A 19,502-nucleotide genomic window follows, 5' to 3' on the forward strand; every position below is an offset into this window, starting at 1 on the left:
CGATGTATTCCGAAGTGAATCGTCAGCAATTCGTCAGAAGGATTCGGCAAAACAACGAGAGACTCCGAAATAAATCTTTAAAGGATTCCGAAGCAAGTTGGAGAAGAATTCTGAAACAAATCGTCAAGGAATTCCGAAGCATTCCGAAGCATTCTCCGAACGATTCCGAAACAAATCTTTGAATGATTCCGGAGGAATTCTGAAGCAAATCACCGAGGCATGAAGCAAATCCTTCATGGATTATTAGGTATCCCCAAAGATTCCAAAGCTGTCCCTCAAAGACAACGAAAGGAATCCGGTGTAAATTCTTCTGGATTCTGGTTGGAATAGTTCGATGAATGAATGGAATTCTTTAGGGATTCCAATGTGAATCCTTCTCGGATGCTGATGTGAATTGTGAAGATTATCATGCTGCTAGGCAAGCGGGAGTCTGCTGGAAAACTGTCACTAAGTCACTAAGTCCGTGATGGTCACTAAGTCCGTGATGGTTGACCACATGTCATTGGCTGCTGGCGAAGTACCCATGCAGACTAACCCGCAGGTAAGCTGGTGGCTATTACCGCTCGCGGAAAACTGGATTGTCTTTTTAAATAGGTATATCTGCCAAGAAATTCGAAGTAAACTTTTGCAAAGTTGTGTAATAATCGAAAGTGAATTAAACCAAAGAGACTCTCTTTTGCACATACGACCTATTCTCAAAGCACTTTTATTGCCGTCGTACTCATATTTGTACCATGTTTGCTGAGATTCCTATCTACATGGGCCAATTAAGCGTATGACGGTACTTTAGATTTTTATCTACGATATCCATTATTTTTAACAAGCCTTATCATTTTAGTTTACGAACTGATTGTAAGTATACCAATAGCTGTGATATAATTGTGTTCATATACGGTGCTTATAAGGCTTTTTAGACCAATTGCGTTAAGCAATAATAATATTAATATTGATTTTAACAGAATTTTGCAGGGTATTCGAGCAATCGATATGGATCAGCCGGGACCATATTCTACAATTGAGTACCAAGTGTTGCCAGGACCTCATTCTAAATTCGTAGCTTTCATTTCGTTTCTGGAAGGAACTCTTGTGCTAAAGCACGAACTAGATTATGAAACTCTTAGAAATTTCACTGTTGTATTACGCGCTCAAGATCAAGGCGTTCCGCCAAAATATTCTGACACCACGCTGACCGTTCTCGTGTTGGATGCAGATGATCAAAATCCAAAATTCTTTCAGGACGTTTACCATGGTTCATTCGTATTAAATATAGTACCTGCAATAGTTAAGTTTCTCCCAGAATCCATCAAGGCTATCGATCAGGATTCTGGATTGAACGCTTCTTTGACATACTCCATCGTTCCATCTGAGCATTCTTCATTTTTTATGATAGATTCTAAGACTGCATTGTTAAAAGCAACAAAGCAATTAAACGTTTCAAATCCAGTAACTTTGGTAGTCAAAGCTACCCAGTCGGATAATCTCGACCGTTATGCACTAAGTACAGTAATAATATCTCCATTACATTCTACTGCAATGAGTACTGTTGATAAGGCAAATTTCATACATCCGACATATAGGCTAAAAATAAAAGAAAATTATAACCCAGGTAGCACTATTTTAAATCTCATTAAGGGAAACGTGGCATGGAATGTCAACCTTAGAATTTTAAACGAATCCGAGCTATATTGGTTCTCGATCAATAGGAGCGGCGATATCAAATTAAACAGATGGTTGGACTATGAAACGCAACCAATTCATAAATTTACTGTAGAGATGAACGATGGCAGTAGCAGAGATCATGCAGAAGTGATCGTAGAGGTTCTTGATGTGAACGACTGGGAACCACGATTTAGAAAACCTCATTATTCGTTTAGGATCAAAAACCTTCATAATATATCAACTCCTTTTGCGTTGGGGAAAGTCGAGGCTGCAGATGGAGATGTTAGGGATAAAATTAGTTACTCTGTTCGAGGCGAACATGCCAATTTATTTTATGTAGACTCTGCAGGAACAGTATGGTTAAAGTATGATGTACCTGACAAAATGAATTTCAAACTCAATGTAATTGCCACGGACACAGGATTTCCACCAAAATCAACCAGTGTGCCCCTTTCAGTAGATTTCGAGAATATGAATGAATCATCTATAAAGTGGACAACCACCACTATAAGCTCCTTGACAGGCGTAACTGTATTATGTGTGCTAGCATGTCTAGCAGTGCTCATGTACTTCTGTAGAAATTCGGTTAATAGAACAGATAGAAATGTTCCGATGTTGATTAGTAGAAGTAAGGCATCCAACAAAAATACGAATATTGGAATTATGACGGCAAACACCCGCGATTCGAACAGCTCTATAAGTGCAAGCGCTTCAACGATCATCGCAGCCAGTCTCGAGAGGGATCATGATTCATACTCAACTACAATAAGAGGTAAGTTAATTAACAAGTTGAAAAGAAAATATGTAGGTTAACAAAAGAGATTATAAAGTTCAGAAAAATACTGTCGTTTCGGTTCCCTTTGTTCCTCCCAAACGTGTTGGGTATAGAACTGTCATATCATACGGAAATTCAATGACATTGTAGAACCAGCCGGGAAAGGATATTGACTTCTCCAAATGAATACAAGTGTACGTGAATCCGCTGTATTCCTCTCACAGTGTTTGTGATGATTTTGCTGCAACTGGATTACCACCCACTTTTATATACATCCTATACAATGACATTAGTGTTGGTGATTCTGGCTTTGGAGTAGTCAATTGCAGACAGTGACAACAATGATATTTTTTTCTGTTGTTTATAAATAACCTCTTTTAGGTAAATACTTTTTAGTATATTGAACGCTGTAACGACAAAATTACGGGCGGATGGAGCTCGATGCCAATTCCGAGCAGAAGGCAAACATCATTGTTATGAAAAACGCAACCCAAATGTGACTATCAAATGCATTGGCTGCGTTTGACGGTTGCCAATCAGCTGCGCCCGTATGTACAATGTACTTCCGCAATCAGCTGATCATGCTTGTCACGATGACCGATTTGCGGTTTTGTTTTATGTAATCACAGAAAACAGATATTGATGCTGGCATCCGATACGTGTATAAAAACATCCGCAACCGTTAATTCAAATGTATTTTAAATTGAGATCGCGTTTGGCAATCGATTGGAGATGGCACAAGGATCATAAGGTTTTACATCAAATAAACATAACCTCGAAAACTCAATCGAATGAACTCAATTTGACACTTATCGGTGGTAGGTTCATGAGGTTCATCATATTTCCCGCAGCAAGCGGATGGACCTTTGTTTATATACAAACCACCGATACCTGTCAAATATGGAAGAAATTCATCAGGACGCAGCCGTGGCTACATACGTGTGACGTCACACTGTGAAACCATATTGTTAATGAAAACGCAGCCCAAAGGCGGCTGTCAAATGCATTGGCTGCAATCGACGGTTATTATTCAGCTGCGTCCATATATACTGCCGCAATCAGTTGAGTAGGTGGCAGTAGTTGGCCAACGTTTATCAATTCAAAAATTTACACGATGCTGGGTCATTAGGCCAAAGGCCATTATGCCGAATGGTCATTAGGCCGAATAGCCATTAAGCCGAACGGTCGTTAGGCCGAATGAGAACTGGGGAGTGAGAAATGAGTTGTGTGAAGTGAGGAAGAAGGAAGAAGTATGAAGAAAGAAGGAAGATGGAAGAAAGAATAAGAAAGAAGGAAGACGGGAGAAAGGAAGAATAAGAAAGAAGGAAGACGGGAGAAAGAAAGAATAAGAAAGAAGGAAGACGGGAGAAAGAAAGAATAAGAAAGAAGGAAAACGGGAGAAAGAAAGAATAAGAAAGAAGTAAGACGGGAGAAAGAAGGAAGAAAACGGAAGAAAGAAGAAAAAAAGGAAGAGGGACAAAGAAAGAAGAAGAGAGGTGAAAGAAGGTGGAAATAAGAGGGAAGAAGAAAAAAGGAAGAAGGAAGAAGAAAAAAGAAAGAAGGAAAATGGAAAAAGGAAGAAAGAAGGAAGATGGAAGAAGAAAGAAGGAAGATGAATGAAGGAAGAAGGAAGAAGGAAAAAAAGAGAAGGAAGACGGATGAAGGAAGAAGAGAGAAGGAAGAAGGAAAAAGGAAGATGGAAGAAGAAATAAGGAAGATAAATGAAGGAAGAAGGAAAAAGGAAAAAGGGAGAAGGAAGATGGAAGAAGGAAAAAGTAGGAAGGGGGAAGGAAGAAGGAAGATGAAAGAAGGAAGATGGAATAAGGAAAAGGAAGAATGAAGATGAAATAAGGAAGAAGGAAGATGGAAGAAGGAATAAGGTGGAAGGAAGAAGGAAGGAAGAAGAAAGAAGAAGGAAGATCACTGAATGAGGAAGGAAAAAGGGAGAAGGAAAAATGAAGAAGGAAGAAGGAATGAGAAATGAGGAAAAAGGAAGAAGTTAGAAGGAAGAAAAAAGCGAAGAAGGAAAAATTAAGAAGAAAGAAGGAATAATTGAGAAGGAGAAGGAAGAAGGAAAAAAGAACTAGAAATAAAAAGAAAGGAGAATAAAAAAAGACGGAGAGAAGAACTTTGATTGAACTGAACCTGAGTTGCGTGCTCTTGCCTACGTAATGCGGTCGGGTCTGAGCTTGACGACCGACTGGCAAATAGCTCACATAACCTCACTTGATCAGTACAGTTGCTGATGAAGAATGTGTGTAGCCGCCAGACATCCTAAATACTCACGCTCTTCTAATGTGAACGTGTACTATACACATGTGGAAGTGTTTTTTTTTTGATGGTCATAGTTTTGTAATTCAAAGTATTCCATAGTCTAGTTAACACATTTCGTTTAGTTTAAAATTAAGGTCTCCTACATCAATTCTATTATTACTTTCGTTAATATGACAGATGTACTCACAAAAGACATTTAAATATTTATGCCATTCAAAACAGGCCTGATTAGCTCCTCGACTGAAAGTCTTCTCCATCCATTCAGGATACTGCCTATCTTCCGTTGAAGAATTGACCAAGCAGGTGCCACACGAGGACAAGTGTAAAACTTGTGTTCTACTGTTTCAACTGTACGATTGTTGCAATGCATACAGTTTTCATTTTCTACCTTTCGCATAACGAACCATAGTTTTCGGTGCTCTATCTTCTCATTTACTGCTAGGTATGTACAGTTGACTTCGTCTAGATTATGTAATCTGCTTGTCCGCTATATTTCTCCACGTACGGGGCCAATTGTTCCTCGGGTAGATCCTTTCGATTTTCGGTGGATCGGTGCGTTCAATGAGGCAGCGGTGCATTCGAGAAGCGGAAGGATTTTGCAATACGAGTTGCGACATTTGTGAAATGTTTGCGACGATTTTCTTTATATCAGGGAGATCAACAGGAATAGGCCGTGGATTTGCTTGAAGAAAATGATCTCTATAGAAAGGCATCGAATCTATCTCCTTCAGATGGCTGTTCGCTGCTAGTGATGGGCTTTTTAGTGCTACCAAATGTAGGTTCAGTCCTCCTTCTTCTTTGCTGCGTGCTAATTGTGTTGGCTTGACAAATGGATTGTGAATGATTTGACTATGCGTCCAATTTGGGAATCTTGAGCTCATTCAGTAGCCGCTAGGTTGCGAAGGCCGACGGAGGTCCTTCGTAGCTTAATTGGTTAAAGCACCAGTCTAGCGTACTGTAGGGTCGTGGGTTCGCGTCCCATCGAAGGGAAAGTGGTTACCACCAATACATTTTCCAAATCAATATCTTCCACATAATGTCATATTCACATATGAGTTTTCACTAAATATCTGTTATCTGTGATGTGATCAATAACTAAATCAATTTATCTGCTGCCCAAGTGTCTCTTTGTAATCATTTACGGTAGAATAGATCTTTACTATAGGAAGGTGGAAAATTGTAACTCAAATTTCTCCAAAGGACTATCCATTTATTTTGATTTCAGCTATTCGCGGTAGACCCAACAAAGGGTGTATTGTACGAAGCTAATCAAATTTTGATTATATATTTTATCGATATTCTATTTATGTTTAATTTTTATTTTTCATTATCTTCTCCAAATGATCTCTTCCAGACATAGTCAGCAGAACTCAACATCCCAATAAGACTGTTATTCGAAACAGCGACATAGAACAGGATTCGTTGACGAATTCTGAAAATGGATTTCATTGCTCGTTCCCCAACACGCAGGCTTGCACAAACTGGCACCAGAGGAGCTCCATGCTCGGTGAAAAGGTAAACTCGTGGACTCCGGATCAGTACGATTTCAAAGCTGCTATTTATTATTTTTATTCTTATATTTTATTCATAAAGCCTGTCCACGTTAAATTTCGGACACCCAACATCCAATGCGATTTTTTAAAATTTTTAAAGCCATTGAGACGATCATTTTACATTACATTGACAGCAAAATCTCTCCGCTTTATGTGATTCTTTCAGCGTGTTTTTATTATTGTCCAAAGTGATAAAATAGCTACAAATCAATTGGACATTGTCTAAGTGTCCGAAATTTAACATGGACAGGCTTTACTTACTAGGATCTACTTATATTTGTACCATAATGCACAAGTTTTCCAATTTATTGAAGAAAAAAAACGATGATCGTTGACTTCCATTCAGTGACGGGAAAGGTCATTTCGATGTCATGGAACTAATTTGTTAATAACTTTTACACAAGTTATTTACAATGGTGTGTCTTATGTAAATATGCAGTTTTTTTTGTCTTTGTTAGCGAGACTTTCAGCCCCAGGCTGGCTCGTCTCGTAATATGTAGCTCTTAAAGGATCCTAAACTTTTTCCCAATAGCTCATTGCTCTAAATCTGAAATTGGCGACGTGAAAGTCGAATGAGTGTCAAATGGCATTAATGTCATGACACTCCGTGACATTATTTAAATTTCGTTCTCATGCTTCACACTTTGTATTTGGAACAATGATTTATATGACTAAGTTCTTTTAGCATAGCAAAAATAACAAGAGCATGAGGATTACTACTCTTGGCCGCCACCATCTTCACCATAACTAGGTACTTACTTAACGAGAGGCCACCTACTTAGCGACACCCTCATAAGTACCACGGAGTTGGATAATTAGGAAGGTATTCATTAGGTCAGGATTTGCCTGTAGCTAGCAATGTAACCGTGGTAGATCTTACCCCGTAACACACCACGTAAAGATGTCTACTCAGAGTTACGGGTCAGATCTATTTGACAAAGTTCTTTCCTTTCAACTTCATCGGATGTTTCCTTTCAACTTCATCGGTAAATATTTAAAATTAACGCTTCTCGTGAAAACACTTGAGTTGTCGATTTCGATATTCTTCCGGTACGGCTCGATGCTGCAAAGACCTGTAGAACGCAATTTAAATCACGAAAGTAAAAAACTGCATAAGATCTGAAATTGTGTGAGAATGCTGCACGCTATCGGCAGCTTCATAACAATGCGCAAGTCGAGTTAAGTACGAGACACTGAAGACGGCCTTATTGTTGATTTCGAAACGTATCTGTAAAGCTACAATCAAGTGGTGGAATTAAATGGGATAGTGCTAACTCGTCTTATAACAAAAGTGAATACACATATGAGTGCTGTCCAATGAACAGCTTGATCAACCAACATTCTATACAAGGGAAGGTTGAGCCGAGCTGAGTTTTTTTTTTCAAAGAGTATATTATTCGTTTTGGCAGATAGTTTCCGTCCGTAGCAGCATCGCAAGCATGCGTCGGAGGGCAACACCGCACAAATTAATTCGCATGAATTACATCACACCTGAAGTTCTCTCGACTGCCAATCAGATCAGTGGAAGCAGATCTTAAGCCACAAATCCAAAGCCACTTGCAAATTCAAACGATTGAATACGCTAAGAGAAGAATGAATTCTGTCATCAAAAGAAAAAGTAGAATCATGAAAAAAATTTCACAGCGAGATATGGTATGCAGCTTTCAAAATAATTTTCAAAATTTCATAATAAAATTTATTTATAAATAATTTATAGCATGAGGTTAGAATTTTTATTATCTACATTATACATATATTAATTTGATTGTTAATGGCAATGAAGTTTTTTCTTGAAATGATTCCGGAGATGGTACTACTTTTAATCTTAATTGAATTTCTAATCCCGTCTATATTCTATATTCTATATTCTACTTTTCCTCTGATGACAGCGTTCATCCACTTCTCCTCGTGTATGGTTGTTGTTAGTAATTCGAAAGACGCATTATTGGAAATTAATCGGTTCTTCTCAGAAACACCATTCTTTGCAATGAAAGCTGGAGGTGAGATGAGTTTTGTTCAAAGTGCAAAATAATCCTTTAGCGACGGCAGAAAGTTTCCGTCGCACAATGGAACAACTCTGAAAAAAGACGGTCAAAACCACTTTGAGATGTTTAATACAGATTTAGATCCATGATTTGTTCATAGAATGTGTTCATAAAGTCGCCAGACAACATTACACACAAAATTCACATCTCGCGCTTAGTTTCAAAGGGGCGTAACTGTATTGATCGATTTCTCTTAATCGATTTTGTATTTTGTTAATAACTCAATTTGTTTCAAAAGCTACAACCGTGATTATTGATTCTGGTGCAAGATACAGTCATCCTTCATCACACTAAACTATTAAATAATCGACAAACTAGCGCAATTCGGTACAGTAATAAAAATAAAACATCTACGAAGAGAAATCGATCTATACAGTTACGCCCCTATGAAACTAAGCGCGAGAAATTTAGGTTTTATTTTGATACCCGAGCAAAAAAAAATTTCTCCAATCTTTTTTTGGTCGATTTTTTTACAGTGTTCTACAATATTGTGTTTTGAGAAACTTCGCTGAAGATACTATATGTTTTCCTTATATTTTGAAGGGTTGAATCTTTGTTTTTCGATATTGTAATCCAGAACTAATGTAAAATACGATTTTCAATATTTGTAAACTAAATATACAACATACACACTTAAATCATTTCACAGATTTCGGTGAATTTTGCTTCAATTCACCGAAATCTCAACAGCAGATTTGTTCGGTAATTATTTCACCGATTTTCTGCGGTATTTTCCTTTGTTCAACTGTCAAAACCACCAAAAAATCTGTAAAATTTTTACCGAACAGTTCTGCTGGTGAGATTTCGGTGAAATTGCACAGAACTCTGCGATTTATTTTAAGTGTGTACACCGCAGAAAATCGGTGAAATAATTACCGAACAAATCTGCTGTTGAGATTTCGGTGAATTGAAGAAAAATTCACCGATATCTGTGAAATGATTTAAGTGTGTATGGACCCGTTTTGTATCACAAAACATTGAATGGCACTAATATACGATAATCTGCAGATAGTGGGGTGTTTTTGATTTAAAATTAAAAATTTCTATCAAATGTAACAGTTTTATCGGAAAAATAGACCAATTTCATGATTGAATATCTGCCTTATAGCACAGAGAACAGACGTTGAAGCTGCACTCGCTATGTTGTGATAACTTTCTCTGTGCTTATAGGGACATTTTGGCAGCTACATTTGCTTTATTCTGAAAGCTTATTTTATATAGATGTAGCCAGTTGCTAAACCTCAGTTGGGTCTGATGAGGCTCATTGATTTTTGTTCCAATTTTTAAAGTGTACTTTAAAAAAAACATATTGTATTTCAATATTAGACCCAGTTAAAATTGCTAAAATTGGTAAAATTGCTAGAACTCCCGCTCACAAATAATATTATTTTTCCCTGAAGATATGGAAGAGAAATATGTGCATAAACATGATAAGTAAATAAAAGATAAGCACTGATTTTCTTGTGTCAAGTGAATTTGCTTTAATTGTTTATCAAGCAGTTATTTCCACATTATCGATTAACGTTAAGATGCAAGTAATTTATACAATCATGTATTATACCGATACTGTACCGATTTTCGGCTTTATCGTCATTTATTAGACATTTTTTGGAAATATTGGGGATATTTTAGCTAGATATACTGATTATTTCACCAAATTCACTTCTGAAACTCATCGATTTTGTTTGAAAACAATGTTTAAAAAGTTGGCCAAATTAAGCACTGGACTATCCGCAACCGGTACGTTCACCCTACTAATAGAAATAATAAATAGATCCACAATAAGATCAATGGAATGGATGTATGTTGAGAAAGAGAAATATTCATCGAAAAATAATATTATAAAAATTGGAACAGAAATCAGTGAGCCTCATCAGACCCAACTGAGGTTTAGCCACTGGCTTCATCTATATAAAATAAGCAGATTAACGCAAATCTAGCTGCCAAAATATGCCTATGATGCAGATATTTAATTATGAAATTGGACTATTTTTTCGATAAAACTGTTACATAGAAATTTAAATTGTTGATAGAAATTTAAATCAAAAACACTATATTATCTGCATATTATCGTATATTAGTGCCATTCAATGTTTTGTGATACAAAACGGGTCCATATGTTGTATATTTAGTTTACAAATATTGAAAATCGATTTTTACATTAGTTCTGGATTGCAATATCGAAAAACAAAGATTCAACCCTCCAAAATAGGAGGAAAACATATAGTATCTTCAGCAAAGTTTCTCAAAACACTATATTCTAGAACACTGTTAAACTGAATAAAAAAAATTACCAAATTTTTTTTTTTTGCTCGGTGTATCATTCTAACACAATAGTGGATTGTATGCTCCAGATGTTGACGGGCAACTTAATGAACACGTTCTATGAACAAATCATGAATCTAAATCAGTAGCAAACGTCTCAAAGAGGTTTTGACCGTCTTTTTTCAGAGTTGTTCCATTGTGGTCGGTAGTAGAATCACGAGTGCACGTCTAAACGAGACGCTCAATTCGCATGGACGGCATCAGCAGCAGTCAAGTGGAACTTTCTCTGAAGATTCTCAATTTGGTTTTGCTGCTGTTTGTGATTAGGAACACGCATTATTGAAAATACATCGGCTCTTTTCAAAACCAACTTTCTATACAAAAAAAAGGATCCGAGAAGAAATTTCTTCAATGTACAAAACACAGTCGCTCAGTTACAGCAGAAATATTGCAACAATAACTTTACATTGTCCAATCACAGGACTGTGTACACAATCCTTCTGATTTTGTCAACAAACGGACATGAGCAGGATGGGAAAGACGAGCTTGATGGTCTAGTGGCTACCGCTTCTGCCTTATAAGCAGGAGGTCGTGGGTTCAATTCTAGGCTTGTCCCTTTCCTACTTTGTATTTCTATCTTAGTTCTTTCTGTGTTTCACGTTCTACCAAAACGATTCCTACTGTTATAACCTTCCACACAATCCCAAAACTTCACGTGGCACCTATGAGTGGTCGTAGAGTTCTCTGCATCTTTCTTAAGTAGGTGTCCAACTAACCATCCCTCCCCTTCCTTAGCATTCGCAAGGACGTGGCCAGGACAGATCTCGACTATTGGAGAGTACAATGCTTCCATCTAAGAGATAGTGATTAGTCCCAAATTTATATCTGAGGTTACGGATGAAAGTAATGCTACTCTCATACAATAGTCTTGGCCAGGGAATCAATATTCGAGCAACGCCAAACAATATACTCTTTGTCATCAACAGAGTTTGTTACTGACAAATGCACCTAACGACAAACCTTTATCAGAACCCGAAGACAACATGACAAGAATCATTTGCCTTGCATGCTCTGATATTTCCGAAAATACGATGCTAATTTTGTAATCATTGTTCGATTCTCGAATATTTCCATAACAGCAGAAACTATGATAGCATAAAACCGGAATTTGCTCTAGAAATAATGCAAAATAACGGGATGAAAATTTAGGCTCTGTCTCATTTGGAGAATTAAACTTAAAAGTGACAGTTCGAAAATTAGCAAATAACCCAATCATAAAAATGGCTGGTGCTACCCAGCAATTCCAATAAGACATCGATGCAAAATGATTCGATATCTGCCAAAAGTAATCTTGCTCTGTGAGCAGGGTTATTCGATGATTATTGAAATGTCACTTTTAAGTTTAATTTCAGTTTAATTCTCCAAATGAGACAGACCCTTAGCAACAATAAGATTGTCTTCTTTTTTGTTGCTGACAAAAATTTTCGGATCTTTGTCATTATTATCTCCGACAAACACAAAGCTTTGTCGTTGGTTCTCTTTTGTCGCTTGTTTCGCATGCGCATTCCAAAAAAAGGATTCCCTGGTTTTGGCTTGTACCGCCTACGAATTTCTGCAAATTGCGCAATGCTAATGCTAATGCTAAATGGACATGAGCAGGATGAGAATAACTTCGAGTTACTTCAAGCTGCTCATTAGACAGCGTTATGATATTCTACGAGGATAAAGGGTTTGAAATACCGGTGTATCTAAATAATGACGTTGTGCCGATTCGCGTTTATAATCTGCCTACAATGTTATGTGTCATTCCCTGTGTCGCATCGGATTGAGTCAGACGTAGGATCTGTATCTCTTCACGCGAATTAGAGTTTCGTTTCGAAGTGCGCTTCAGTTAAACGCGCGGTTTTGCTACTGCCGAAAAACGGCACCGGACTCCTCGCAAGGTGAATTCTGGCGGCCAGAAGGAAGCGGGCTGCAATTGGTAAATCACCAACTGGTGATCATTGCAGTGCCGTGACGGAGTATCATCCACCCCAAACGACGACGTCGTACCCGGTACCTACAAGCAGCAACAAAAAGCTAAGTACCTAACAGCATTCTATTGTCTGCATACGGCATCATTCCACGCTGTTCTGCTTCCACAGCGTAGAGTTGGTTACACTTTTCGCAAACAGAAAGAATCGGGCAGTGCAGAAAGAGTGGGCATTAGCCTGGTCCAAAAAAGTTTTTTTCTTAAATAAATTTATTTAAGTTTTGTTTTCTTTGCGTACATGGACGAAGCGAGTGAAGGCGATTCGCCTTCAACAGACAATGTTGTTCGCATCGCGATTTTACCAGGCCACATCACCTGGTCCCTGGGTTGTTTATTTCCGGCAGAAAGCGAAAAGCCTTGATTTTCTAGGCATCAAGCGTGATTTGACGCGTCGTTTTCCGAAAACTGATTTTCATCAGATTAATCGGAACAAACTACGCATAACCGCATCTACATATCAGATTGCAAATGATATTGCTAAAAACAAGGCATACAATACTGAGTACTTAGTTTATATCCCTCGCGAGAGGTCGAAATTGAAGGTGTGATAAACGCAGCGAGCCTGACCTGCAAGGATGTACTTGCAGGAAAAGGTCGTATTAAGAACGCCCTGCAATCTACTGTGGATATTCTGGATTGCAAAGAGTTGCATTCAGCAGCCATGGTAGATGGTAAGAAAGTGTATTCTAAGTCAGGTTCGCTTCGGGTGTCGTTCGCCGGTTCGATTCTCCCAAAATATGTAGACATTGAAAATATGTTATTTCCGGTGCGACTTTTTGTGCCAAGGGTGTTCAATTGTACCAACTGCAAACAGTTGGGGCACACTGCCGAGTTTTGCGACAACAAGCCCCGTTGCACTATGGTCCAGGATACAGATTTACGCGGAAAGATGCAAAACTATATTTTTTAGAAAAAAAAACTGTTGTTTTACAAAATTGTTCGAAATAGTAAGGCCATAATTATTGTGTTATCAAAAAATAAAGTGGCCCATCATATAAAAAAATTAGAAAATATTTTTTTTCATTTCTCTGAATACTGACATGTTGTGTTGAACAAAGTTGTAGCGCAGCTTATTCCAATAAATTTTGCTAAAAACAGCTTTTCTGTAGGTCTTAAGTTGGCTGATTTAGAGCAATTTTACCTAATTGGATTAGGATGCACCTAAAAAAACAGTATTTTTGATCTAATTTTTTTGTTTCAGATTTCTCGAAAAAGTCGTCTTCAGGTGACTTTTAGAGCTAAAAAGAATGCAACTTTTGATGGGTAAATATGCACAATATCTTTTTCCGATCAAAAGTTATAATCATTTTTCTGTTAAAATTACATTTTTTTCATAAGTTGATATCTCCGGTTAGGGCAGACCAAAAAAATACGTTTACACGGCATCTAAAAGAGAAATTAATATTCTTCATTATGTAGAAAAATTGGGGATATGTTATTTTTTTATCTCAAGTTTCACCAATTTTACTAAAATCATGTTTTTTTAAATAAATTGATATAACTCGACAACGGAAGAAGATACAGACGATATTCTTATAGCAAAACACGCGTTTTGGAAAGCCCCAAAAGTCTTCAGAAGGTGACATCCGTGAAAAATAAAAAATGAAATGAGCAGATCATAAATCTTGTTTTTTGAGGGACACCCTAATCCTGGTAAGTAAAATTACTCTAAACAAGTGAGGTTAAGAGCTACATAAAAAGTTTATATAGCAAAGTTGATTGGAAAAAGCTGCGCTACAACTTTGTAGAACATTTTACGTCAATATTCCGCAAAATAAAAAAAATGAAGATTTTACATTTTTATAAAATGGCCCACCCTATTTTTCGGTAACTCTATAATAAGGGCCCAAGTATCCAGAAAACTTTGTAGAACAAATTTTGTTTCTTAAAAGTATGCTTCAGACCGAAAATGCATCTTTTCTCGTAAATCTTGCAATACGATGATAATGATAAAACTTATAAAAAGTGTTAGAGCTGTAGATTTTTTATTTTTCATTTCTCACGAATGTCAATGTTCTGAAGACTTTTGAGGCTTTTCAAAACGCGTGTTTTGCTATAAGAATATCGTCTGTATCTTTTTCCGTTGTCGAGTTATATTAATTTATTTGAAAAAACATGATTTTAGTAAAATTGGTAAAACTTGAGATAAAAAATAACATATCCCCAATTTTTGACATAATGAAGAATATTAATTTATCTTTCAAATGCCGTGTAAACATATTTTTTGGTCTGCCCTAACTAGAGATATCAACTTATGAAAAAATGTAATTTTGACAGAAAACGATTATAACTTTTGATCGGAAAAAGATATTGTGCATATTTACCCATCAAAAGTTGCATTTTTTTGAGCTCTAAAAGTCACCTGAAGACGACTTTTTCGAGAAATCTAAAACAAAAAAATTAGATCAAAATACTGTTTTTTTGAGGTACACCCTAATCCAATTAGGTAAAATTGCTCTAAATCAGCCAACTTAAGAGCTACAGAAAAAGATTTTTTAGCAAAATTGATTGGAATAAGCTACGCTACAACTTTGTAGAACATAACATGTCAATATTCCAAGAAATAAAAAGAATATTTTCTATTTTTTTTATATGATGGGCCACCCTATTTTTTTGGTAAAACCATAATGATGGCCTTACTATTTCGAACAATTTTGTAGAACAACAGTTTTTTCTAAAAAATATAGTTTTGGCGTAAAATTCATCTTTCCGCGTAAATCTGTATCCTGGACCATAGTGTGTTGTGGCAAATGTTTTGAGAAGCATAGGGAGGAGGCCTGTCAACAACAAGCGGCATGATTTGCTTATTGTGGTTTGGATCCTCCCCATGGTTTGCAAGAATGCCCGATGTACAGAAAGCGCACACAAAAAGTGAAGCGCTCGTTGGTACAGCGCTCCAAGCAGTCGTATGCGGAAATGGTAAAGTCGCAAGACACATCCGCAACTGCCAACGCAACGGCTGCTGTTTCAGCCGCCGTTCAAGTTAGTGATTTGTATGATGGTATTTCCATTGACGAATCTGACTCTGACGTAGCCGATAAGGATGATTCTGCGGAGGTACACGTACCCGAAAAGAGGAAGAAACTGTCTTCCCGGGATTGCGCCGTAAGAAAACAAAAATCATCCCTAGAAGCTTGCCGAAATCTGATGGTAATGGGGATTAATTAAAATTCCGAAGCAGCCTGTCTATACTGCTCCTTTTGACCCATGTTGCAGTAAGGCCTTCCAGCCATTGCCTAAAACTGATGTTACAAAGAAACATCTGTCAAAGAATATCTCTGAGCAGAAAACTGCTACTCGCATTTCTAAGAAAAGAATCTCGTCCAAGCGAGGATTGATATCCTTTAAGGACCTTGTGGATCGTATTTTGAACTTATTCAATATTCCGAATTCATTGAGGCCAATCATTGACCTCTTTATTCCAACAGTTGAAAGTTATCTGAAGCAATTGACTGTTTCATGGCCCCTTCTTGCAGGACTTGTATCTTTCGATGGATAATACGGCCATACAAGATACAATCACTGTGCTGCAGTGGAACTGTCATAGTCTGAAAAATAAATTGACGTGTTCAAGTTTTTAATTCGCAACTCTGATTGCGATGTATTTGCACTCTGTGAAACATGGCTTTCTTCTGAAGATGAAATCAACTTCCACGATTTTAATATTATTCGCCAAGATCGGAATGATCATTATGGTGGCGTTCTTTTGGGAATCAAAATGTCACACTTTCTACAGAATTCCCATTCCGACTGTTAATGGTTTAGAAATCGTCGCTTGCCAAGTAAATGTAAAGAATAAAGATCTTTGCATAGCTTCAGTGTACATTCCTCCAAATGCCTCTCTTAATCGTCGGCATCTTTGGAACGCAGTCTCTCTTCTCTCATCCCCAGTTTTAATACTGGGTGATATGAATGCACATGGTATTGCTTGGGGCGAAACTAGAGACGATAACAGAGCGCCTATTTTCTATGATTTGTGCGACGATTTCAACTTGAATATTTTGAACACAGGTGAAGTAACTCGAATAGGACCAAATGGTCAACAAAGCCGTATTGATCTGTCTTTATGTTCAAATTCACTATCATTAGATTGCACGTGGAAGGTAATCCAAGATCCCCATGGTAGTGACCACATGCCGATAGTCACTACAATCAAACGTGGCTATCAAAGATCAGAGCCAGTTAATGTTCCTTTCGACCTCACGAAGAACATTGATTGGCAAAAATTTGCATCGGCGGTAAAAACTGGTATTGAATCAACTGATATTCTTCCACCACTGGATGAATCTCGATTCCTTACAGAATTGATTCATAAAAGCGCATTAGAAGCTCAGAAACGACGCGTTCCAAGTACATCTGTCATAAGAAGACCAGCCACTCCTGGATGGGATGATGAATGTACTGTTGTATTCTGAGAAATCTGATGCTTTCAAGGCTTTCCGTAAACACGGAAGGTCTGAGCTTTTCGAAGAGTATTTGAGGCTTGAAAGAAAGCTGAAAACCTTCTTAAGGCTAAAAAGCGTAGCCACTGGCGACGTTTTGTCGAGGGACTGTCACGAGAAACCTCAATGACAACTCTTTGGAAAACGGCCCGCAATATGCGGAACCGTATCTCCACCAACGAGAGTGAAGAATACTCCAATCGATGGATATTCAACTTCGCAAAAAAGGTCTGTCCAGATTCCGTACCAGCTGAACCGCTATTTAGAGAATCAACTACTGATCCCGGTTCTCTGGGTGGACCATTCTCAATGCTGGAACTATCTATGTCTCTTCTTTCATCGAACAACTCTTCCCCGGGATGCGATAACATTAAATTCAACCTTTTGAAAAACCTCCTGATATCGCTAAAAGACGATTACTTGGCCTGTACAACTGTTTCATGGAGTACAACATTGTGCCACCAGAATGGCGACAGGTGAAAGTAATAGCTATTCAAAAGCCTGGGAAACCAGCGTCTGATCACAATTCATACCGACCGATTGCCATGCTATCATGCATGAGAAAGTTATTGGAGAAAATGATCCTTTCAAGAATCGACCATTGGGTCGAACAAAATACATTGCTTTCAAATACTCAGTTTGGTTTTCGAAAAGGTAAAGGAACAAACGATTGTCTAGCGTTGCTCTCTTCAGATATACAGCTGGCCTATGCACACAAGGAACAACTGGCTTCAGTATTTTTGGATATTAAGGGCGCTTTTGATTCAGTTTCCATAGAAGTACTGTCAGACAATCTGCGCAGTAGTGGATTACCCGATATTTTAAATAATTTCTTGTACAATTTGTTGTCAGTAAAACATATGAACTTTACTCTCGGCACTCTGACAACTTCCAGAAATAGTTACATGGGCCTTCCCCAAGGATCATGTTTAAGTCCCTTGCTTTATAATTTTTATGTTAAAGATATTGACAATATAGGACAATGCACGCTCAGACAACTTGCAGATGACGCCGTGATCTCTCTAAGAGGTCCATGTGCAAATGCCATGCAAGGACCATTGCAAAGTTCCCTAGATAACCTGACTGTTTGGGCCAGACATTTAGGGATCGAGTTTTCACCGCAAAAAACTCAATTGGTTGTGTTTACTAGAAAGCGGAATCCAGCTCAACTGAAACTAAAGCTGTTGAATGATGACATCAACCAATCTTTATCTTCTAAATACCTTGGGGTCTGGTTTGATTCCAAGTGTACCTGGAAAACCCATATTGATTATTTGATAGATAAATGCCGGAAAAGGATACATTTTCTACGTTCTATATCCGGAACGTGGTGGGTGCTCACCCGGAAGACCTCATCAAACTCTATAGAACGACTATTCTCTCTGTTTTAGAGTACGGCTCTTTCTGCTTCCTCTCAGCAGCTGATTGCCACCTAATTAAATTGGAACGTATTCAATATCGTTGTTTGCGTATTGCTCTCGGCTGTATGCATTCAACGCATAACATGAGCCTGGAGGTGCTTGCTGGAGTCACTCCTTTAAAGCACCGTTACTGGGAACTCTCACTTAGAATACTGATCAAATGTGGGACAAGTAACACACTTGTCTTAGAAAATTTCGATAATATGCTTGAACTGATTCGTCAGTCAAGATTCCTGAGGGTCTACCTCAACTACATATCGTCAGATCTTTGTCTTCCATGTTATAATCCACCTCGAGTTAACTTCATCAACGACAGTTCCTCCATTGAATACGATCTGTCCATGAAACACGCTATTCAAGGAATACCAGATCATCTTCGACAAATATCTATTCCCTCCATTTTTTCTGAAAAATATGAACATGTCAATTGCAACAACAGATATTTCACTGATGGTTCTCGCATCAACGGATCCACTGGCTTCGGTGTCTTCAATGTAAATTCAACCACCTTCCGAAAACTTCAGGAACCGTGTTCGGTTTATGTTGCTGAGCTGGCAGCAATTAACTTCGCTTTGGGGATTATTTCCGATCAGCCCGTAGACCATTATTTCATCTTCTCGGATAGTCTTAGTTCTATCGAGGCACTCCGGTCGATGAAACCAGTTAAGCACGCATCTTACTTTCTTACAAAAATAAGAGAGCAGATGCGTGATTTGGTCGAAAGATCATTCAAGATTACCTTTGTATGGGTCCCATCCCATTGCCTAATCTATGGCAATGAGAAAGCGGACACGCTAGCAAAGGTGGGCGCACAGGAAGGTGAAGTTTATGATAGACAAATCTCGAACAACGAGTTTTTCCCATTAGTCCGTCAGAGTACGCTTCAAAATTGGCAAATGAATTGGTCACACAACGAACTTGGACGGTGGCTATTTTCTATAGTTCCTAAAGTTTCTGCGCGAGCGTGGTTCAGAGGTGAGGACTTGAGTCGAGGCTTCATTCGCGTGATGTCGAGGCTTATGTCCAATCACTATTC

The 19,502-nt window shown here is 38.0% G+C and overlaps 1 protein-coding gene across 4 annotated transcripts in view; it reads left to right on the top strand.

Moving 5' to 3' along the window:
- LOC134225058 (cadherin EGF LAG seven-pass G-type receptor 2) overlaps nt 1-19,502 on the top strand; it is a 108,446-nt gene that overhangs the window by 73,709 nt on the left and 15,235 nt on the right. For 3 of the 4 annotated variants that reach the window (XM_062704820.1, XM_062704819.1, XM_062704821.1), the window contains exons 5-6: nt 960-2,431; nt 6,063-6,223. The exons of the other annotated variant lie outside the window; for it this stretch is intronic. In XM_062704820.1, coding sequence (XP_062560804.1) covers nt 960-2,431; nt 6,063-6,223 — 1,633 coding nt within the window. The remainder of the gene's footprint in view (nt 1-959; nt 2,432-6,062; nt 6,224-19,502) is intronic. 4 annotated transcript variants of the gene reach the window in all.

This window comes from Armigeres subalbatus, chromosome 3 (assembly GCF_024139115.2).
Source record: "Armigeres subalbatus isolate Guangzhou_Male chromosome 3, GZ_Asu_2, whole genome shotgun sequence".
NCBI lineage: Eukaryota > Metazoa > Arthropoda > Insecta > Diptera > Culicidae > Armigeres > Armigeres subalbatus.